Source organism: Antechinus flavipes, chromosome 6, assembly GCF_016432865.1.
Source record: "Antechinus flavipes isolate AdamAnt ecotype Samford, QLD, Australia chromosome 6, AdamAnt_v2, whole genome shotgun sequence".
NCBI lineage: Eukaryota > Metazoa > Chordata > Mammalia > Dasyuromorphia > Dasyuridae > Antechinus > Antechinus flavipes.
The window spans coordinates 85,697,072-85,722,179 of record NC_067403.1 but is presented as its reverse complement, the minus strand read 5'-3'; the positions used below and the strand labels follow the sequence as shown (position 1 = coordinate 85,722,179).

Genomic DNA, 25,108 nt, shown 5'->3' with positions numbered 1-25,108 from the left:
TTGTCAGAGGGATTGTGGAAATACTGGAACACATTATAACACATTATTGGTGGAGTTAAGAATCGATTCAACCATTCTGGAGAGTAATTTGAAACTATGCCTAAAGAGCTATCAGAATGTATATACCCTTTGATCCACTAGGTTTACTACTGGGGCTGTATCCCAAAGAGATCATAAAAAAGGGGGGGAAAGGGCCTATATGTGGGGAAAAATGTTTGTAACAGCCCCTTTTATAGTGGCAAGGAACTGGAAATTGAATGAATGCACATAGGTTGGGGAATGGCTGAATAAGTTATGGTATATGAAGTTAACAGATTATCATTGTTCTATAAGAAATTACAAGCAGACTGATTTCAGAAAAGTATCCAGAGACTTAAATGAACTGGTGCTAAGTGAAGTGAGTAGAACTAAAGGAACACAACAAGAAGATTATGTGATAATCAACTAAGATGGACTTGACTCTTTTCAACAAGGAGATGATTCAAGCAATTCCAATTGGTTTGTAATGGAAAGAAACATCCACATCCAGAGAGAGAATTATGAAGGCTGAATATGGAACAAATAATAGTATTTTCACCCTTTGTTGTTGTTGTTGTTTGCTTGTATTTTTTTCTTTTCTCATTTTTTCTTTCACCTTTTGATCTGATTTTTCTTGTACAGCATGATGAACGTAGAAATATATTTAGAAGATATTTTTAAGTTATATTGGATTGTTGGCTGCTTGAGAGAATGGGGCAGAGCCAAGGAAGAAAAATTTGAAACACAAGCTTTTGCAAAAGTGATTGTTGAAAACTAGCTTTCCATGTATTTGGAAAAATAAAAAGCTACTTACTTACTTAATGCTTACAAATTAAAAAAGAGAATTATAACAATGAAACAATATATCAAAATTTGTGGAATGCAGTCAAAACAGCATTCAAGAAAATGGGTACAAATATATCTCATTTTATTGTCTCTCATTCATTACTTCACTTTCCTGTGCTTTCCTGTGCTTTACAAATACTGTGTCTTTAACCAATTGAAAGTCTGTGGTAATCCTGAATTAAAGAAATCTATCAGGTACATTTTTATAAGATTATATTATTACTTCATTTTTCTGTGTCACATTTTGGAAATTTTTGTCATATTTCAAAACTTTTCATTATTATATTTATTATGGTAATCTATGATCTGTGATCTTTAAGATTGCCATTATAATTAGTACCATGAATCATACACATATAAGGTTGCAAACAATTGATAAATATTATATGTTCTGTTACACTAAAACATTATTCTCCATCACTCTTTCTCTTGTCAGAGTTCTTATATTACCTAAGTTAACTTACTTATTTGGTACCCTACTAATCATGCTACCAAGGAATGTCATATAATTAGAAACAAATAAAAAATTGCAATTTAAAAATGAGAATATCAAGAAAAAGGGGGTAAATCTGAAGGAACATGATCTATTTGTGTCAAATTTGAAACTATAATGCAAAATAATAATTATCAAAACAATCTGGTACTGGGCAAAAATAATACAATAATGGATAAATGGAATAGACTAAGCAAATAATATGTGATGATGATAAATAACTATATAAATGACTGTATAATGACCATAGTAAGCTAGTGTTTGATAAATGCAAAGATCCAAAATTTGGAAATAAGAATTCATCATTTTGAAAAAAAAATCCTGGGGGTTCTGGAAAGCAGTTTGGGGGTGAAAAAATAGGTAAAACAAACATCTTATATTTTATGCCAAAACAAAGACAAATGGATAAATGATTTAGACATAAAGTGTTATATCATAAGTACTTGAGGGAATACTACTGTTTCATAAAAAAATGGACTTATTAATTTTAGGAAAAAAAGCATGGATAGACTTGCACAAAATAATGATGAGTGAAATGAATAGACCCAAGAGAATATTGTAAACAGCAGTATTGGTTTAAGAATAACTTTAGGCAACAAAGTCATTTTGAATATTATCAATACCCAATTAACTAACAAGGGCATATGAAAAAATATGCTATCTGCATACAAAGAAATAACTAATAAAGTATATATAGAATAATTATACATATGTATGTGTATTTGTTTGTGTGTATATGCTGTGTATATATTTGTGTTTAATGGTAGCCACCTTCAGGGTGGAGATGTGGGGAGGGAAAAAAGACATACATAACTTTAGATATAGATATCTGTTTACACACAGAAATACATATAACAGTATTTCCCAATTACATGTGATGACAGTTTTTAGCATTCAGTTTTACATGATTTTGAGATCTAAATTTTTCTCTTCCTTTCATCCCCTTTTCCTAAAATGGTAGACAACATGATATAGTTTATATATGTGCTATCATGCAGAGCATATTTCCAAATTAGTCAAAGTTTTAATTTGCATTTTCTAATCAAAAGTGATTTAGATCATTATTTCATATTCCTCTAGATAGTTTTGATTTCTTCATCTGAAAACTCCCTATTCATATCCTTTGACCATTTATCAATGGGGGAATATCTTGTATTTTTATAAATTCAATTCTCTATATATTTGAGAAAAGGAATCTTTTATCAGAGACATGTGCTGTAAGATTGTTTCCCAGCTTTCTGTTTTCCTTCTAATCTTGGATTAATTAGTTTTGTTTGTGCAAAATATTTTTAATTTAATAAAATCTATCTCTTGTTTGGTTTTAAATCTGTAATTCACTTAATTTCTTCTTAAAGGATTTGGATGGTACAAACAAAGTCAATGCAACCAAGATAAAAAGGGAAGCAGAAAGTTGAGAAACTGTTTTTTGTTTTTGTTTTTTGTTTTTTATAACTAGTATTTCTGATAATGGCCTAATTTCTCAAATTTATAGAGAACTAAGTCAAATTTAGAAGAATACAAGCCAGTCCCCTATTGATAAATGATCAGTGGATAGGAACAGAAAAGAAGAAATAAAAGTTACTTATAATCATGTGGAAAAAATGATCTAAATCTCAAATTAAAATAACTCTGAGGTACCATTTCACATCTAATTGGTTAATATGATAGAGAAGTAATATGATTGATATTAAAGGGATTCTTGGAAAATTGGAACACTAATGCATTTTTGCTGGTGTCCTGAACTAATCCAACCATTTTAGAGAATGATTTGGAACTATGCCCAAAAGGTCATAAAACTGCAAATCCTTTGATTCAACAATACCACTTCTAGGTTTACATCCCAAAGATATCATACAAAAAAAAAAAAAAGGAAAATGACCCAAATGCACAAAATATTATATTTATAGCAGCTATCTTTTTGGTGACAAAAATTGGAAAACAGGGGGATATCCATTATTTACATTATGGCTGGACAAATTGTGATATTTGGAAATAATACGATATAATTGTTTTATAACAAATGATAAGAAGGTAGATTTCGGGGGGATGGGGGGAATCTTATAAAGACTTACATGAAATGATACAGAGTGAAGTGAGCAGAATCAGGGGAACACTATACACAATATCAGCAACACTGTGTGATGGTGAAATTTGCTAGACTTGGCTCTTTTCAGCAAAATTGACCTAAAACAATTCTGAAAGACTCATGATGGAAAATGTCATCCATACTTAGAGAAAGAACTATGAAGTCTAAATGCAAATCAAAGCATACTATTTCTACTTTTTTTTTCTTTCTTGTGTTTTTTTCCCTTTTGTTTTGATTTCTCTTGATTTACATGGAATTATGTTTAATATAATTATACATGTATAACTAATATCAGATTGCTTGCTGTATTGGGGAGGGTAGTGGGGAAAGGCAGAGGGAAAAGTGAAAATCAAAATCTTATAAAAATAAAGGTTGAAAATTATCTTTAGAGGTAATTGAAACAATCCCATTAAGTAGAAAAATATAAAATACCTAGATCAATAAAATTTACGCAATATTAAAAAACAATTTGGATGTTTAATCACTTGGTGAATATACATACACACATGTGTGTGATAATACTTCATTGTCTATGATATCTTTTAGTTAGTAATAGTTTTCTTCCTTACCTCTCTTAATTAGGTTTATTTTTGCTTTTGCCTTATCTGAAATTAGGATTACTACTCATAGTTTTTTTGTTTGTTTTACCTTAGCTGGAAACATAATAGATTATGTTCTAACCCCTTTCTTTTACTCTTTGTGTGTCTCTCTTCTTCATGTATGTTCTTTGTAAACAATATATTTATTGTAGTAATTTAAAAAATATTCTGTTATCTGTTTCTGTTTTATGGGAGAGTTTATCCCATTTCACATGCAGTTATGATTTCTATGTATTTCTTTTCTGTAAAGGGCTGAAACTCTGAAAAAGGTGTGCTTGAATCAGACAAACAAGCACTAATTATCTATTCAATATAAGGCAAGGACTCTATTAGCATGTTTGGGGAAATGGCCCTTCTCACTTTTGGTGCTGGCTCAATGTTTGGAGTTAAGATAATCATAGGCAAGGATTAGAGGGTGGGGTGACAGATGCCAAAGACTCACTTGGCTGCAGGAGAAGGAGGAGAAAGATGGAGATTCTGGACTCCAGAATCAAGAAGTGATCTTTGGCAAAACTCCTGGCAGTTTGCCTGCTTTTCCCCTTAAAGACCTTATCCTGACTCTGGCTGATGCTGAGGCCTCCAGAGAGCTAGTACAGACTTATACTTTCCATCCTATTTTCCTTCTTGTTTGTCCTTTTTTTCCTTTCACTCTTACCCTCCTCATCAATGTTTTGCTTCTATCTATGACCTCCTGTGATCTGCTTTCTCCTTTTGTCAGTCTTCCCCTCGGATTTTTTATATTCAACTTATTATGAATATTACCCATCAATACTGGTGGCTCAGGCAATTTCTTGATTACAGATTTCAGGCAATCCAGTAATTCTGACAGTGCCTCTCCAGCATTTATTCTCCAGAATTATTTTCTAATGAAGGGATGTTACATTTTCTTCTATTTTTTTGTTTGAATTTGTTTGATTAATTCTTGATGGTCTAGAGTCATTAGCTGCTACTTGCCCACTTCCCCATCTTCCCTTGATTATAATAGGTTTTTTCATACTCTTCACACCTAATCCATTCTATTTCTCTTTTCCTTCTGCAACTTCTCTGACTCATACCGTAATTATTTATTTTATTTTATTTCTTATGATTTACCATATACCTATACTCTCTCTCTATATATATATTCCTTCTAGCTATATCATTAGTGACATAATTTTAAAGAATTATAAGTATCATCTTTCCATGTAGGAATGTAAACATCAGTTCCATTGAATCCTTGTTTTCTTTCCTTTTATTACCTTATGACACTTTTCTTGGGTCTTAATATTGGAGATCAATTTTTTTCTTCAGTTCTGGTCTTTTATGGAGGCTTGATTCTTTCTATATCATTGAATGGAATTATTGTCCTTTAAAAGATTTTGTTTAATTGCATTAGGTAGTTGTTTTTTCATAGCATTCTTAACTCCTTTGCCTTCCAGAATATCATGCTCCTTAAATATTGCAGCTACAAAGTCCTTTGTAATCCTGATTATGGCTCCACAATATTTGAACTGTTTATTTCTTGCACTTGTTGCATAATTTCCTTGAATTGATAGTACTGAAATCTGGCAATAATGTTCCTTGGAGTTTTTATTTTGGGATCTCTTTCCTAAGGTGATTGGTGAATTCTCTTAATGTCTATTTTGACCTCTTGCTCTAGGACATTCTTTAAAGATGGTAGCTAGATCTTCCATTTGATTATAGCTTCCAGGCAGTCCAGTGATTTTGACAGTGTCTCTCCTGAATCTGTTTTCCAAGTCAATTAATTTCCAATGAGGTATTTTACATTTTCTTCTACTTTTTCATCTTTTGAAGTTATTTGATTAGTTCTTGATATCTCATACAGTCATTACTTTCACCTGGCTTAACAACTTTTAAAAAGTAGTTTGCAGGATTTTTGATTCTTCTTTTCCATTTGGTCAATTCTACTTTTTAAGCAATTTTTTTTTCTCCCAAGCTGTTGACTCATTTTTCATAATTCTCTAGCATCTCTCTCATTCTTTTCCCCATCTTTCTTCTACCTCTTTCATATGATTTTAAGTTTCTTTTTGAGCTCTTCCATGAGTACTTTCTGGGCTTGAGACTACTTCCCATTTTTCTTTAGAATTTTGCTCATTTTGACATCATTGTCCTCATCTGAGTTTGTATCTTGACTTTCCCTATCAACATAATAACTATGAATGTGGTCTTTTTTGTTGTTTTTGTTCCAACTTTTTTTTTACCTTTTATTCCTTTTATTTTGAGCTCTGTTTGTGGGATGGAAAGAGCACAGTCTCAAATGTCTAATGCTGGGCACTACAGGACCCAGCTGTTTATCTGCTGCCACACTAATATTGCCCTGAAGTCCACAGGATATCTTTGTGTCTGATGTTCACTGAGAAAATGGGTGGGGAGGAGGTCTGACCCTGAAAGAGGCTGTAATGGTTTAACAGCTAATCAAGGATTGAACCAGGGTTCCAGTGCTGGTGTCTGGGGCTAAGGCCAGTGAAATGTTTCTGAATTTCCCTGGGATTGTGCTAAAACAAGAAGAGTTCTGGCTCCTGGAGATTGCTTGTTTGCTTATGACTCTACTTTTGGAGTTGGAGTTTGCTGCTGAGATACATCACAAGTACTGGCCTGCTGCACTGCACTGGGGCTCAGGATCCCCGGCTGGTTTGTTGAGGTAGGACTTGCTACTGCCTTACTGGGACGCTTCTTGTCTTAGATTTGTTTGGGGGCACAATTTTATGGTTGTTTGGTGGCATATAAGGAAGCAATATAATGATTCACTATGTGCTCCATCATTTTGACTCCTGGAAGATTTTATTATATACTTTAAAAAAATAGCAAGTTGTACATAATAGATTTTCAGTTTTATGCACAATCATTTAAAAAATATATTATGTTGTGGAAATGCTTGTTTTATTTCATGAGTTAACAATAAAATAAAATTTAAAATAAGTTAATGAGAAGAGAATGGAAAAGTATACAGTAGCTAGAGATGATCATAAAAAATAAAATAGATTATTTTTATTTCATAGAATTAAAAGGAATTGAACAACCAAAACTAATACAGTAAAAATTGGGTGGAAATTGGAAAACCAACAGGAAACAGAATTTCTCAGATAAATATATTATTTCTGAAACAATAAGGAACTAAACCAAATTTACTAAAAAAAAAAAAAATGATCCATTTCCCAGTTGATAAATTGTCAAAGAAAATGAACAGCCAGTTTTCAGAAGAAGAAATGAAACCATCAATAGTCACATTAAAAAAATGCTCTAAATAATGATTAGAGAAATCCAAATTAAAAGAAATCTGAGATATTAGCTCACATATTTCAGATTGGATAATATGAAAAAAACATATAAAAATGAAAATGCTGAAGGGACATGGTAAAATCAGGATACTAATGTACTGTTGGTGGAGTGGTGAAACAGTCCAACTATTCTGGAGAACAATTTGGAATAATACCCAAAGGACTACAAAATTATGCATATCCTTTCATGCAGCAATATCATTACTAGGTCTGTATCTCCATCCAAAAATCAATAAAAAGGGAAAATTATCTATTTGTATAAAAGTAAAATTATACCTGTTTTTGTGAGATAAAGAATTGAAGACAGGATAAGCATTAATTGGGGCAATGGATGAATAATTTGTTATATATGACAGTGATAGAATACTATTGTGCTGTAAGAAATAACTAAAAGGATGGTTTCAGAAAAACCTGGATAGATTTATATAATTTGATGCAAAGTAAAGTTTGCAGAATCTGGAGAATATCAGAAATAGCAACAACATTATTGTAAAGATGATCAGCTGTGAGACTTTGCTACTATCATCACAACAGCTAGACAAGACAATTCCAAAGAAATATGATTTGAAAAATGTTATACATTTCTAGACAGAGAACCAGTCAATTCTGAGTATAGTTTGAATCATACTTATTTACTTTATTTTTGTTGTTTTCTTTTGCAATATAGTTAATATGTAAATATATTTTGTGTGATTTTACATGTATTATCAATTTTTTTGTTTTTGCCTTCTCAAGCAATGGGGGCATTGGTGGGAGGAAGGTTCAGAATTTGGAACTAAAATTTTTAGAAAATTAATGTTAAAAAGTAAATATATATAAATATATTTTTAAAATAATGGAATGGAAATAAAACCCTTGAAGTGATAAGAAAATGGTCTGAAGACAACATAAAAAGATAGAATTGATAAAATCCATCTACAAAAACCTCAGTGATAGTTGACATTTATGATGCAAGGAAAGATAGACTATGATACTATTAAAGAAAATCAATAAAGAAAGCTCCACTATTTTTCTAAAAGATAGCTCTATCTGTTATAACACAGGACATAAAAGTACAACACTCACAGACTATTTATTATAGGGTGGACAAGTAATGCTACCTTTTTCAAAACCCCTGAGAACATTGCTGAATCATTGCAGTATATATTAATATTCATAGGGATGGCCATGAGTCATCAAAAAAAAGTTTAATTTATTTTCAGTAAATTCTACTTTTTAAGGTAGGCATATATCTAGTTTATTTTAGAAAGACTGCTATAATTAACTATTTTTAGTTAATTAATTTTAAGTAGTTTGGAAACAACTTTATAGGAACAAACTTTAATTATCTAGAAAAACCTTCATATATATGGAAGCTAGGGCACCTGGATATCTGGGTTATATTCCTAATTTGACATTATGATCTTCGGAAGTCATTTCCCCTTAGAAAGACTCAATTTTCCCATATATAAAAAGGACAAGTTAATATAGATTATTTCTCATGTTATTTTCTATTTTAAGTTCCACTTATCAAATAAAAAGTGTGTATTGATTTATATTGAATTAATTACTTGAAAGATTTGCAAAATATCTTAGTTCTAGAGAATTGGTTTTATATTGTAAGAAGCTACCAGAACATAGGAAAACAAAGGCCTTGAAGACTTTTAATACATAAAATAAATAAGAGGGAAGGGCTACATTACCCAATGGTACTCTTGCAGCACTTGCGTCAGGATTGATCCAAAATGATAGCCAAGACAGGACCACGATAAGCAGAGTAGGGGCATATACACCCATCATGTAAAATCCCACTTGTCTTCTCAGTGTAAAGATTACTTCTACACATGTGTAATAGCCTTTCAAAATCAAATACATGCATGTTACAAATTGTTAAGAAGCAATACTATCAGGCATTACTACTGTCCAAATCCCATATTGTTAACATTTAAAAAATATTGAGAAGAAATTTTGTGTTAAGTTGAACAAAAAATAAATTTTTTCATATTGTCATTTTTCTCCAATTTTTTGATAGTGGTAATAACATTTTCCCCCTGATGCTTCTAGTTTTCATTTTTTTCTACACTGACATATTGAAATACATACTGAACAAATAATCAATTTTAATATGTTCTTATATTGAGAAATAAATTAAGCTAAAATTCATTTATTTGTGATGACTCAGTATTCTCTTTTCACTTAAGATAATAGTGTTGGCATCAATAAATCTTAAAAGGCATTAAGAGTTTGGGTCTTAGAATGGACATCATTAGTTGTTAAAAAAAAAAATTACCTAGTCTAACATTTTCCTTTTTCATATTATGAGAAAGAAGGAAATGCAGAATTTGTCTTTTTAGAGCTTTTTTTGGTTATATACAAAGTGCAACACCCAAATCTTCTCTTTGGATAAACCCACAACATATGTTTGTAATTGTCAATCATGTGGAACATCTCCAAAATATATCACTGCTTCAGGACACCCATTACTCAGACTTAGAGGGATTTCAGTCTTTTCTACATAATATTTCAAACAGCCTCCATTAGATTATGGCATTTTATGTTGCAGATAATTACCTAATCACCTTTTTTATATGAGATATATAAAAGTCACAGTGCTGTGTTCCCTCAACAAATTTGACAGATTTTCAAGATATGGTCTCAGTTCAGTGCAATATTGCTTATTTGGAAATGACTTATTTTTTAATCATTTAATAGACATTTAATAGACATTGAATGGCAATTTTGATACAATTTGTGTTTTGAGGCAGATTGAGACCAAATCTTTGGTAAAGGGTACACACTACTCACTGAAGAGTCTTGCAGATGGATACCTGGATGATTTCAGCAGTAAAACACACAGAGGAACATTTTAGAGATTTAGATGATAAATTTTTATGAGAAATGTTTGTCAGATGCTGGCACTGGAACTTATTTTTGTTACTAATACCATGTGTATTTTAGGGGGAAAAGTAAAGGAGGAAAAGAGAGAGACAGATGCAGAGGGGGGGGAAGGAGGGAGTGAAGGAGAAAGAGAAAGAGAATACAGTAGGAGAGAGAGAGATTTAGAATATTCAGTTAAGTACTGCCATGCAGATAAAGCAAATAGAGTTCACTAATTACTTATTTATTTTATAAATCAAAAATACATTTCCAATTCAAGGATTTCAAAGGTGAATCTTATTTCAGAGAATTTAATTAATAATTAATTGGCAGAAATTTATTTCACTCATAGGAGGAAAATATGTTCTGTCACTGATGGGGATTTTTCCTCTAAAATTTGAGAAAACATTATCAAAATAATGTCCATATTTGTTGATATGACTTTTTCCCCAGCCAAGCTTTTACATTCATTATTTTCCCAACTTTGATAAATATTTCAGCTTTATGTTTCCATATTGATCCAACCCACTGAGGTAACAGTGACAATTAATTTGAAAGTAAAGCAATTTTTCCAGGAAAAATGGAATATTTTCTCATCATAACTTGATTTTATATTCAAATAGATAAGTTTCTCAAATTTCATACTTAAAATTACCTTTATTATGACATTTAAGACAAAAAATATTTCTGAAAGATGTTTTAAATAGGAAGAGCTTGTTCTTCATTTCTAAATAAAATTAAAAAGTAGGTAAAGTTTAATGTCATAAATTTTACATTAGTTGACTCACCACAGATTCTTCTGATAAATTACAAATTTATTTATTAAATTAAAAAGAAAAATGCTATATGACATAAAATGTCATTTTTTTTCTTTTGCTTCCATGCACACAATGAATTATAATCATCTCAATTCAACATTTTTGGGAAAAGTACCATCTGGGGGAAATTCCTTTTAAAATATAAGCTCTGCATCTGTATCTGATATTTTGCTCAATACTCCATAAACATCACTGTGCTCATGTTGTAAATTGCTAATTGTTTTTTGCTGAAGATGATTTGGTGACATTGGTAATACATCATTTCTGATCTAAAAATTATCATTTCTTATGATAGCCAAACTTCAACATTAAAGAAAAGAAAATATGTAATAAAGTATTGCAAAACATATGAAATTTTTGGCTCATTGGTACCAAATAGTCATCTATAAAGCAATCATATAAATTGAAAGATGGCATATCTTGTTGATGGAAAAAGTAATGCTCTAAGAAGTTAAAAAAGTAATTGTATTGTGGAAATTACTTTTATTAATTCTTTAAATCATTTATTTCCTACAAAAACATTATAAACTATAAACTATAAAGAACTTCCTTAATTTAGGGAGTTCTATTCATTTTAAATGTAGGATAATTTATTCATAAGTGTAGAATAATGTATTCAGTAAATGTTTTTATAGTTAGAAATGGAAGTATTCTACAAGTTAATATTTCATCAGTTTCAAAATGTCTTTATTCATCTAAAGGACACACAAGAGTCAGACAATCACACACATATATACGCGGAGAGACAAAGACAGAGATAGAGACAGACAGACAGAAAGAGACAGAAACAGAGAGACAAAGAGACAAGCCATTCTGTTTGCCTCAGTTCTTCATCTGTAAAATGAGAATAAAAACAGATCTACCTTCCAGGGTTGCTGTGAAGATCAAATGAGTTAATCATAGTTAGATGTCTTGCACAGTACCCAGCATTAGTTAGTTCAGTATAAATGTTATCAAATATCTGATAAAAGTCTGATGAGCAGTATTTACAGGGATTTGTGATAAATATATTTAAAACTGAGTATTATTACCCAATATATAAATGATCAAAAGAAAAAAAAAGAAATTTCAAAAAGAAGAAATAAAAACAATCATTTGATTTTAACATCATATGAAATATATATATATATACATATATATGTGTATATATATGTGTATATATATATATATATATATATTATATATATATATATATATATATATAATTTAAACCAATGTACCGAATCACAAATAACAATGAAAATGCAAATTCAAACAACTCCAAAGCTTCACTTCATACCTATCAAAATAAAAAAGATAAAAATTTGAAAATAGTAAACATTGTATCATTTGTGACTCCAAGTCAAAAAGATTTGTGAAAATAGTAAACATTGTATTTTTGTGACTCCAAGTCAAAAGAGACACAGAAAGGGAGACAAAGAGAGGGAGACAGAAACAGAGAGACAGAGGCAGAAAACAGAGACAGAGAGAGACAGAGACAGAAAGAGGGAATGCACAAGAAGTAATTATGTGAGTTAGGGCCTTTGGAGGGTCCTGAATAATGTATAGCAAATGTAATAAAATATTATTGCACAATAAGAAACAAAAAGCATTAGAAATTCAGAAAAAATGAAGATATACACAGCCGTACAGTAAAGTAGAAGCAAAAAAATGGCTACGTTAATATAAATGAGAAAAATACTAAAATGCAGCTGAATTAGTTAGATGTAACCAAAAACTTAGATTCTTAAGGACAGATAAGAAAGCATATTTCCTGCCTGTTAGTAGAGAGCTGGGGGTGGGAGGATTGGATTCTGAACACTGTATACGTTGACAAATTTTTCTTTGTTACAAGGAAAGATTGATGATAGACAACTGGATAAATTAGAAATGATTATGGCATTAAAATTAGGCACCTTTTAAAATTAATCTTTTAAATTTATTGTTATTAAATAATTTGATTTTAACATTTTAATATTAAAATGTTATATGTATTATTAAAATATTTTAAAATAGATTACAAATTGACATTTAAATTGGAATTTGATTCATTTAAAGTATAGCATTACTATATTTTACTAAACATTATACTAAGATAAAATTTTATAAATTATATATTATTTTAATTACAGCAAGATATGCAATAGGTTGATTAAAAAAAAAACAGGAATAGACAATTTAAATCAACTTTCCTTTTAAGTAACTACATATTGCATTTGTTATATTTATTGTAAATATTATGTTGAGTTAACCATTGCTTGCTACAAAAGACAGTTTTAGCATACTGAATTCATGCAGATATTCCAATATCTCTGAATCAGTCCACCTTTTTCATCATCTGTAAATGGATCTATTGCATAGAATTTAGGTTTCTAATATTCTAATTAAGTTTTTAATATATTTATTATGTCTAGATCTTATGTGGTATCGGTATTTTTTTAAAAACAAAAAGAGTACCAATTATTAAGTATAATGCAATAATTTATCAATCAAGTAATATAATAATCTCTTAGTTGATGATACTCTGACCAGGATAAAGGTTCAAGAGCCATTTTTTAATGAATTGCATATTTCACTGATCATCTGGAAGATAGCAAAATATCATTGATCAGATTTTTATCGTATTACAATATCAGTAACATTCTTATTTCCAATTATGTTTTGCTATCCTTGTCAGAAATGGTATTATTTGGTTTAAGTTGAAGAAAGCAATTTACTTGGGGTGGGATAATCTACATTTTTAGCATATAAAATTTAAAGGGTTCTACCAGACCTTTCAAATCCAGAAAATGTATACAAGAAAGGTTAAAATCAATAGTGTGGTTGTCACATCATTAAAAATATAAAGATACCATAGTAAATATAAAGTTTTTAAAAAATCAGAATATTATCAACATAGTTATTTCAAATTTATTTTGCACAGTTTTTGTTTATTCTGCACTTAGCCATTTATGGATATTGCAACCAAATTGAAAAGTTGTATCTGATACAGATTCTGTTTTTATCTTAAGGATTACTTACCAGTGCCTTTATAGTATTTGGTGCAGTTACCATATTCAATATCTTCCTTTTTAATATCAAACTGTGGCAAAGCTATTTTCTCTAATTGGACAGGATCCCCTGACTGCCAGATAAATCTCAGATCATCCGTTGTATAACCAACTTTATGAAAAAGAAAAACAAAAAAAACAATTAATTTGAATTATGTAATCAGAAAAATGTATTTATGAATATTATACACAAAATAACCTTAATTTTTCTTTAAATGATTCAAATTTTTCACATAGCAAGGCCTATAAAATAACATCATTACTTTCTTTTATAGAATTGCTTCTTAAAATAATATATAGACATATATTGTGACTGACTGATGATATACTGAAAAGAGTCATTTAGAATGTTAAACCCTGTTTTTAAGCCCCAACTCTTTCCCTAGTTATGAGACCTTGATCAAGTAACATATAACCTCTCAAATCCTGATTTTGCTTTCCTTTAAAGGAGGAAATGAATAGAGGATAGAGTGAATGATCTCTACAGAATTTTAATACCATTCTTTAATTTTATTATATAGCTCTAAGCCCTTAACTATGTCATAATGCCTGTGGAAATAATCATGCAATCTGCTCTTTTTTAAACACTGCATAATTATTGGAATTCAGTCTTTTTACTGTTCCCAGATCAACATTAGTGTTATGTGGAACTAAGCAAGACTCATACTTGCTAGTGTCAATATTAGATAAAAGACAGATCATAAAATGTCTATGTACAAAGTAAGAACAGTGAGCTAGTTTTAACTATTATATTACTAGATGATATTATATTTACTGCAATCACCTTTGCTATCTATGTTCTGTGGCCCAAGCTTCTGAGACAGACAAATTCAGTGTTGGCTTTGGTATTTGAAAATGGCTGCTGACTGTGCTCATCAGTGGCATAATATAGTTCTAAAGGTAGGATGCCCTGGATAAAATTTACTTGAACTTTCAAAGAAAATAGAAAACAAACTTTCCAATTTTATAGAGTTTTATTACTTGAGTGAAAGACAAAAACCTTACTTTGGAAAAATAATGAATACATAAGTATTTTTCCAAAGGTATGATTACAACTTTATATAAATGGCAAGATTTCAATGTCATCTAGATTATCCATAACAGAATTCTAAAAAAGTAATGAAAACACTAAGTAAAATTTCATAGCTAGCTAACCTTGAGAGAGATTGGTAGAAAATTTCAAATTTTCCAGCCCTAAGTTTCAAAGAATTAGTTATAGGACCTAGATAGGAGTTCTTTCCCACCTAACATTTAGAATTATCTCGGGAAATTCAGAGGAAGGCTGAGTAGAGACAGACAGACTATAACCTGCAGAGCCCTGCCACTCCAGACAGCTAGATTTATGAGGATATTCAGTAAATTAATAAATTGTATTAATTCCTTGAGGCAGATAATATTTCTGATATGGTTTCAGTTTATAACAGCAAAGACTATGTGTGTATTCCTGACACTTAACTGACTCAAAATATCTAACCTTGACTAGATGAAACTAGCTATAACCTAGATTTACTACATTTAGTTAATTTTATATCTGTTGAGTTCTGGGTTTTGTGCCATATATAAGCATTGCATTGCTCCTTTATATTGTTTTTTTTTTTAATTCTGCATTTCCAAGAAGGAATATTACTCTAAGGAATCTCATGAAAGTTATCATTTTTAACAAGTGCATTTCAACAACTGCTAGCTATATTGAAATGATTGTTAGTATGAGGAAGCCAAATATTCTAAGGGTCATTCAAGTCCATGATTAAATAGGATCAGTTGTACACAAAGAAAAGTATGAACAAAAATAAAAATGCCACCAAGCAAATAATTAATTCAAAAGATGTGAATTAATCCTCAACAAATAAGTAAAGATCTCCGGAAGGATTTAGCAATGAGACTTACAAATTCCTCTGCAGCACAGAGAAATATTGGAAGAACAGAGAGAAAAATGGTATTTAAAATACACACACCTCACAATAATAGCAAAATAAAATATAAGTATTGCTAATTGTTACTATGTATAAAAATTATCCTAGGCAAGATAAAACAAGGAATGGAGTTATGTAAATTAGTTTGATTCTAAAATTGTTGAAAGCATTCCAGATGAGCCCATAAAATTTAGGTATCTTCATTAGTAAAATAGCCCATCACTCCCTTTTAAATTTTGATGTATAGGTGGCATATAGATCTTGTCCACAAAGATAGAATGATTAAATCTTGGAAATATATTTAAAATAATTCTTCTTGAATTACACATACTCCTTTGTAGACATGGAATACTATAAAAAAGGCCTTGTGTCATGCTACATGAAATGAAGGATTAAGAAATGTATCTAAGAGATTAAAATCAACAGTATTTAAAAGCCTAAGAAGAGCCTAGGAATGATAAATTAGTAGGAGAAATACAGTTCCTTTCACAAGTTCTCCAACATCATTTTATGAAGAAAATTAAACCAAGTAGTTATTAGGAAACTGAAAGAGAAATTCCAGTGGATCATCTTTCCAGCCCAAGATAACAAAAGAGACAGACAAATAAAATGAAGAGCCTGGGGAAGATTTTTATTATATTATGATGATCTTAAAAGAAACAACAACAAAAAAGAAGAGAGGAAAGGATCCATGGGGAGAAAAATTAGATACTTATTAATTGGAAAAAAAAAACTTTTAACTAAATAAGTGGTAGGAAGTTATTATTAACTAAATAACTTTGGTAACATTTAAAACTCACTATAAAATTAGAGTGCTATAACTAAGGCTAGATTTGGGGAAATTGGCTATTAAAGATGTAATTATTATCCAATATGATAAAATATGATTTTAAATAATAAATAATATGTATAAAAAGTTTGTGAATGCAATGCCAATTTCCATAAATAAGTGATTGCTATAATGTGAGGAGAAATTATATATTAAACATTGGTCAAAGGTATATAAAGTTTATTACTGTTAAAATTTTACTTTGTCCCAGTTAATTTGGGCACTGCTATAATATTAGTCATGCAAAGACTTTAGGGCTCTGAACTGATGATTTATTCTGAATAAAGAATTTTCATTATGGAAATTCCCTCCATCAATAAATACCTATATTTCATATGTAACTTAGTCTTATACAGTAATATTTTAAGCCGAAAATAGTGAATAGAGTTACATTTGATTTTCAATATTTCCATATTCAAACAGAGAGACTCAGGGATACTTGATAAGTCCAGCTTCCCTAGCTTCTAAAATAACAAGTGAAGAACTCTTCTTACCACTTGACAGAACTCTAAGTGAAAATCCCAGTCTCCTAAAAATTATGTATTCAAGAAAATCAGAAGGACAAGACAACTAGCATCCTACTTAGGGCATCACTCTCCTAAGGCTTCTAGGAGTTCCTGCTTAACTGCTCAGGGCTAGGTCTGTCTTCTTTTTTCTTCTGTCCCCATATAGATAAACATAGTAACTAATAAATAACTACAGTGAATCTTTTCTCATGGACAACTAGCACAGTTCAAGTGGAGAATCATCAATGTCAAAAAAGAAGTATGCTTCATTAGAGCACATAATTAGTGTCTTCTCTTCATGTATGGAGTAAAAAATGTCCTTATATCACTGAAATTACATGCCTGAGCTCAAACATTATATGAAAAGTCACTGTCACCAAAGAACTTACAGAAGACAGATCTGGGAAAAAAGATTACAATGGAATTTCTTAGAGGACATGAATGGAATAAATGCTTGTTCAATTTGCTTCCTGAAAACTCAAGGTAGCAGCTGTCAATTGGTCATATGGTTCAAGTACTGAAATACTCACTAATTGAGAAACCCAAAACTAAATTCAACTCTATAGGGATAGCTATCAAAATACAACAAAAACAATTCAGTAAATGAGTATATTCTGAATATTTTGTTTAATGGCAGCATGATTTCAGAATTTCAAAGCACAGATGGTGAAGATATGCAATGCTGACATAATGCAAGGATCCTGTATAATCTTAGAACATATAATATAAAGACTCTATTGTTCATCTCTCAAACATACAGATTACTCAAGGCTACCCTTGGGTGTATCTGGGAATAGGATCAAATAGGAATGCACGGTCTTGGAAACATATGAAGAAATTTTCCTTTTATAGCTGGATGAACTTTTTTAAAGTAAGAAAAAAAATCACTGTTCAATTTTAAGTTCCATTTCAGCACATTACAAAGAAAAATTTAATAATCACTGAACTACAGTCTGTAAAGTATATTGTCTAGCCAGGATATGAATGATATTCAACAGAATGCCTTATACACTGGAAAGAAAAAAAATCAGTAAGCATTCATGTATTCCTGGAAGTGTTGTAGTGACTTGTAGTACTTTTGTTTGATTAAAATATTTAGTGACTTCAAAGATAAGTGTTACTGATAAATACAATGTTGAGCTTCTGAATGGGACTAATTCTATTTTGTTGGTAGGGTATTTTTCACATAAATTTATTATGCACATCAATTGTATTTGATTTATTATAAACATTAATTGTATACAATAATAGGAATATTCCACATTCAAATCATTTTCATCTTGTGTTTGGTAGCTAAAAAAATGGGGAAAGGGATAGACCTGTAATTGATTTGGGTAATGGAAACACCCAGGTGAGGGAATTCCTTCTACCAATACAATATACAGATTAATTGCAATTTACAGGTTTAAAGTGTTGCCATGACAGCACTTTGAGGTTGAAAGATTTGTCTAGAGCAATAAAACCAGCATGCATCAGAGTGGTACTTGAACCCTGACTTTCCTGGCTTAAAGGCCATCTCTCAATCCAATATACTAGCCTACCTCTTCAGTTAAAGAATAAAAATAGTAATTAATAAATATTCTGAGATTTGTTAAGCTTAGTTTTCTTCTCCTTTGTGATTCAATGCTGAAAAATTAGCTAAAAATCTGTCCTACATCAGTATTATAAAAGAATATAGCAGAATAATAAAATTGTCTATGCATTAATAAGTGATTATATGTTAATGAATGAATAGAATGAATATGTCCCTAAACAAAAGGAAATTAATGAAGGGTTTATAATGAATAACATTCATTTTATAATTATCCTCTACAATGTTGAGGGCATATTCAATGATTTGTTTTAAGCATGTTTAAATGAACCCATATCATGCATAATATAATGTACATACAGCTTTCCAGTTGCATCTTGCAACGTTGTGTATCCATAGGAAATAAGGTCAAGTCCAAAGGGCAGGAGAGAGTAATAGATAATCTGTAAATATAAATACAGTGCTTAGATGCCACTGAAAATAAAACTCAGGTAAACCACCAATTTAAGAAAATAATTAATGTGCATATCAGTTTAAATATGAAACAGTACCTCATACTAACTAAGACATCTCCATCACGAAAAATAAAGAGGAGGATATTTTCCTGTGTAACATCATGAAAATTGGCACTTTTTTCATTGGCAAAAAATAGATCAGGTTTCCATAGACACTTGAACATGGTGGGATCCACTGTTAGTGCATCTGAGCCCCTAAAATCATTTGGAAGCTTCAGCCGAGGATCATTCCATTTCTGCCTCAGAAAGATGTTAACCCTATAGTCCTAATCATGAAAAAAAAGAAAAGAAAATATTATGTCTCGTCAATAAAAGGTTAAATTTTGAAAGGAAGGTCAATATATTCAGCTTATTAAATTGAAATAAAATATTCTAAATTTTATTTTCTGATTAGTAAATTACTAATAATCCAGATAAACCTCAAAGATTCAATTTTCTTTTATCCTGTTATTCATATGAATTAGCTACATTCCATAGAGAGATAAAAGGAAATTCTAAACAGTATTTTTAATTTTTTTAATAGATCTACTTGCAGTAATATAAGCTCTCAATTGCATATACCTTTCAGTTTCCCAAATTAAATTCTTAGAAAGGTTCACATTATCTAATGCTAACCAAATTGTGAAATATGTGCAGCTAGAGTTGAGGCACTAGAGTCAGAGATACTAAGGTTCATGTCACTCCTTTTCTTTACAAAGAGAAGCGGGAAGCAGCTGACTAATCAGAGGCAGAAAGAGGATTTTTAAGACTGTACTAATACTTCAGTCATCTCTTTGTCTTTGCTAAAAATGCATTATAATAGAATAAAAAATTTTCAGATATGAGTGGCCACCGAATCCAATCCATATCCAAATAACAGTAATAATAATAATTATTATTTCTACAATAAATAGCCATCTAGCCTTTGCTTAGAGACTTTCCATGCATGAGCATGCACTACCACCTGAGAGTTCAAATTCCACTTGTGGAATACAAGTTATTATGTATATTTATTTATACAAAACTTAATGATTTTCACTAAACAACTTCTACTAATTCTTTCCTCTAGCATCTAGGGTTTCACTTTTTGCGAACTGTTTTTTAAATATAATTGGTTTTCCTTTGTAATTTATTCTGAGAAAGCTCTCACAGATTTTAATAGACTACCAAAAATGTCCATGACATACATACATGAAATGGTCAAGAACCTTTGTCAAGTACAAGTTTCATTCCTTCTTTACATGACAGATGTGCAAATAATTAAGGACAGTTGTCTTGTACCCTCTCCCATAATCTTTTCTTCTTCACTCTAAACATTCCCTGTTCCTTCAATTAACTTTCGCATGCAGGATCTCAAGGTTCTTCATCATCCTGATTGCTCTCCTCTGGAAGAAAGTCTACTCAAATGACTTAGTGGTATGTAAGTTACCAAGTAACTACCATCCCCAATTTCTAATCAAACACTCTATTCATCAGAAAAATGATTAAAAAAAAAGTTTTATAGATTTGAGAGTATAGCTTTTGAAGTCATCAGGAATAGAAGAGGGGGGTTTGAATTTTTTTAGTTTTATATTAATATTAACTTAAATGTTTTATCAACATTCATAAACTGTTAAAAATTAAAGGACTTCATTATGATATCCAAAAGTAAAACTGAAAAAAAACATTCTGATGACAACTGAAGTATGACCCATTTATTGATGGGCACAGATTTGCACAGAATAGAATGCAGGAATGGTTATGCATACTGTGCTAGCAATAATGATTAATATTATTTGGGACCAACTAGTATAAAGGTATGTTTCAGAAATCATAGTGTTTTATAATTTTTAAAAAATGTTTTATACTTTTCTATTATATTAACAGTAACTTTTAGAATATTATCCTATGTTCTTCCTTCTGACACATTAACTGCAAATATGAACACACACACACGGTCATACAAGAAAAATAACATTTAATGCCTTTCTAAATAATTTCTCCAAGATGACATCCAAAATTGAGCTTCCTTAAACTGAGCTGTCCAACTCTCATAACCATCCACTGTTAATTAAACAACTATAGCTTTGACTATACAGATCTTTGTTGGCAAGGTGATATCTTTGCTTTTTGGTATGCTGCACAGATGTGCCATAGTTTTTCTTCTAATTATTTAATTTTAATTTTAATATCAATACTAAATTTTAATGTTAATATTTAAATCAGCTTTTACATTCTTCTTTTTCACTCTCAAGAGGCTTCTTAATTCTTCACTTTCTGACATCAGAGTGTTATATAATCTATATATCTGAGATTGTTGATATTTCTCTCAGCAATCTTAATTCCAGCTATTGATTAGTCTTGTCTGCCATTTTTTGTGATGTATTCTGCTTATAAATTAAATAAATAAAGTGACTCTATAGCTTTGTCATATTAATTTTCCTAACTTAAACCAATCAGTTTCATTTTTAATTCTAATTGTTTCTTCTTGATTGTAATGTTCTTTTCTTTAAAATATAATGTTCTCTGGGGGCAGATTTCTTGGTGGGCTTCTGGAGACAGCCTTAGTTTCAGTTCAAAATAATAATCACCTCAAATGCAGCCAGGAGTTAAAGTCCAATTCCTTTATTTTCTCTTTCAAGTATTGTCTCCTTCCTTGGGCCCAGCTAGCTTTGTTAGAGGCCTATCTCTCTTCTTGGTTCTGAGAGCTCTTGCCATTAGTCCAGTCAGTACAAAGGTGGAATATGGAATGAATCTGACTCCACCTCCAAGAGTGGGTTTGTGTCTTCTGGCTTGTGAATCTCCTGGTCTCAATCCTGCTTGATGCCCTTGGCTTATATATGATCTCTTAAAGGTGTGAAAGGTGTGAATGCTAATTAGTACTAAATTCATTAGTGAACTAGAGAACTGTTAAGTATCAGGCTTAATAAGATAATTATTGTCTCTGTCAATTCCAATGACTTAGCACCTTGTAAGAATTCTAACACTTGATGCTCATACAGATTCTTCAGAAGAACAATACGATGGTCTAGTACCCACATCTCTTTGAGGATTTGCCACATTTCATTTTGATCTACATAGTCAAAGGCTTTAGTGTAGCCAAGTGTAGTCATGAAGTATTTGTTTTTTTTTCCTGAAACTCTCTTATTTTCTTCACAATTCACCAATCCTGGCAATTTGTTCGTGGTTCCTCTGTCTCTTCAAAAACAAGACTATATTTCTAGCAATTATTCATTCACATAACTTGCAGAATCTTAAGCATTAAATTGATGGAGTAAGAAATGAGTGTAATATTCTCTTCTCTACATTATAATGTCCTCTGGGTGCAGGTTTCTTGGGGGGCTTCTGGGAGCAACCTTCGTTTCAGTTCAGTATAATCATGCCAAATTCGGCCAGGAGTTAAAAGTTCAGATCCTTTATTGTTTCCTTCAAAATAGTCTGGTTAGCTTTCTTAGAGGCCTATCTCTCTCCTTGGTTCCAAGAGCTCTTGCCATAAGTCCTTCGTCTCTTCCAGCTTCTGCCTTTAGCTCCCTCTGAATCCAAAGCTTCTAGCCAGCATAAAGGTGGAAGTTGGAATGAATCTGACTCCTCCTCCGAGAGTGGGCTTGTGGATTTCTGACTTGTGAATCTCCTGGACTCCCAAAGTCTCTAGTGGGCTTGTTCTTTAGTGGGCTCCTCCTTATATATGCTCTCTTTAAAGGTGTGAGCTCTAAAGGTATGAAAGGTATTAACTCTGAACTAGAGAACTGTTAAGTACCATGCTAAATTAGATAATTATTGTCTCTATCAATTCCAGTGACTTAGCACCTTGTAAGAATTCTAACAAATGAGCACAATTGTTTGGAAATTTGAACATTCCTTTGGCAATGCTCTTTAAGATTGGAAAATAAACTAATCTTTTCTAATTCAATGATCACTGTTTAAAAATTTTCCAAATTTGCTGGCATATTGAGTGCAGCACTTTAACAGAATCATCTTTTAGGATTTTAAATAATTCAGCTGAAATTCCAACCACTTCCACTAGTCTTATTGTTAGCAGTGCTTCCTATGGCTCACTTGATTTCCTTCTCTAGGAAGTCTAGCCTTAGACCAGTAACTACACCACAGAGGTTGTCAGTGATGTTAAGATATTCCCTGTCAAGTTCTTTATATTATTGCTACCTCCTCTTGATCTTTTCTACTTCTATTAAGTATTCTATTTGAGAGTTATCTTCATATATCTGAAGAACTCTCATGTGGAATGTTTACATCAATTAATTTTAAAAGAATTTGTTAAATACTTTATAATAAAGGAAAATTTACATAAATGGGAATCATAGCCAAAGAAGAAAAATTTTAATAATAAAAGTCACTAGGATGGTGAGTGAAGCATAAAGAAGTGGAATAATATAACATTTCCTACAGCAGGGCTAATATTGATTTAATTATGATTGAAGAGTTGGAAATGGAAGGTATGAAATACACACAAAAGCTGACAGATGGAGAGAAGATGACCTAGGTATGAAGTGAAGCATGGGGGAGGCCAGATAGATATAATGAGTCACATGGGATGCTCACCAATGAGAGCAACAAGACCACAGGATGAGAATTTCAAAGCTGAAAGAGCAAAACCTCTGATCCATTCTAGATTAAACTTGCTTTTCTTGGCCCTAGAAGCCAGAAGATAACAGTGGTCAAAAGTTGCAAAGAGGCAATTTAGTTTTGATCCTATGAAAAATTCTTATTATGTTTAGTGATCCAAAGGTATAATGAGTTGTCTCGGGAAATATTAGTTTACCTCCATAGAAGGCTTTTAACCAAAATATGTTCAAGTATAAACTGGACAAGGTCATGTCTTCCAAATCTGTGACTCAAGGATTCTGTGAATTAACTTCACTAGAATTAATTTTTTCTCATATGGAAATTCACAATATTATATTCAGGAGAGTGCTACAACCATACATGAAGCTTAATTTATTTTTCTCCATCTGAAATTCATTTTTCTAAATCTTAGACAGAGTGTCATAAAATTTTCTTATTCCATTAACATTTTTCTATGTACCAAGAATGCCTTTATATCATTTGTCAACAAATCAAGGACAAAACATTTTAATGAGGGGAAATCTGATAAATATAGAGAAAATGGCATTTTGGGCCTTTGGCTAGAACAATACAATACAAATCAAAGAAAAAATTATTAAGAACATGCAAATTTATAGAATACGTAAATTCAAACACTTGGTGATATATATTGAATTCAGGAATGATATACATAGGTTCCAACATATAATTCTTTTAAATATTAAAGTAAAATGCAATAGAAACATCTTTTCTAAATTTGTTAAACAGTTATCTAGACAAAAATAATATTTAGAGGCCTACCTTTTTCAATTTCTATCTATACATTTATGTTACCAGTTATTTATCTTTTTTCAGTAGGTTTCAGAACATTTCCTAGGAGCATGTTTTGATAAAGGTAAAATAAAATAGAAAGGATACTGAGATATGTGAATAGGTGAAAAACAGGCAACTGAGAAGTCAATAAAAGTAGAGTTAATTTCATCTACTACTCAGTTTTCCCTATTTCTCTCTAGTGATGCTTGATATTTTGTTGTTCAGTCATTCATTGGTGCTTGTTTTTTAATGACCCTATGCCAGGCCCTGCTATCCCAAAGTCTATCCAAACTTATGTTCATTGTTTCCATAACATTATATATCCATCTCATGCTCTGTCACCATCTTCACCTTTTGCCTTTAATCTTTCTCACCTTTGTGATCTTTTATAACAAGTCTTATCTTCAGTACTTGATTTTCAAGTGAAAAGACTGAATCAATTTATTGAAGTATTGACTGA

At 30.9% G+C, this 25,108-nt stretch overlaps 1 protein-coding gene across 1 annotated transcript in view; it reads right to left on the bottom strand.

Annotated features, from left to right (window-relative positions):
• Window positions 1-25,108, bottom strand: part of GLRB (glycine receptor beta) — a 102,991-nt gene that overhangs the window by 25,116 nt on the left and 52,767 nt on the right. The window contains exons 5-8 of the mRNA XM_051964384.1: window positions 19,354-19,583; window positions 19,163-19,245; window positions 13,995-14,135; window positions 9,003-9,155 (exon numbers count right to left, since the gene is read on the bottom strand). Of these exons, the coding sequence (XP_051820344.1) occupies window positions 9,003-9,155; window positions 13,995-14,135; window positions 19,163-19,245; window positions 19,354-19,583 (607 nt within the window). The remainder of the gene's footprint in view (window positions 1-9,002; window positions 9,156-13,994; window positions 14,136-19,162; window positions 19,246-19,353; window positions 19,584-25,108) is intronic.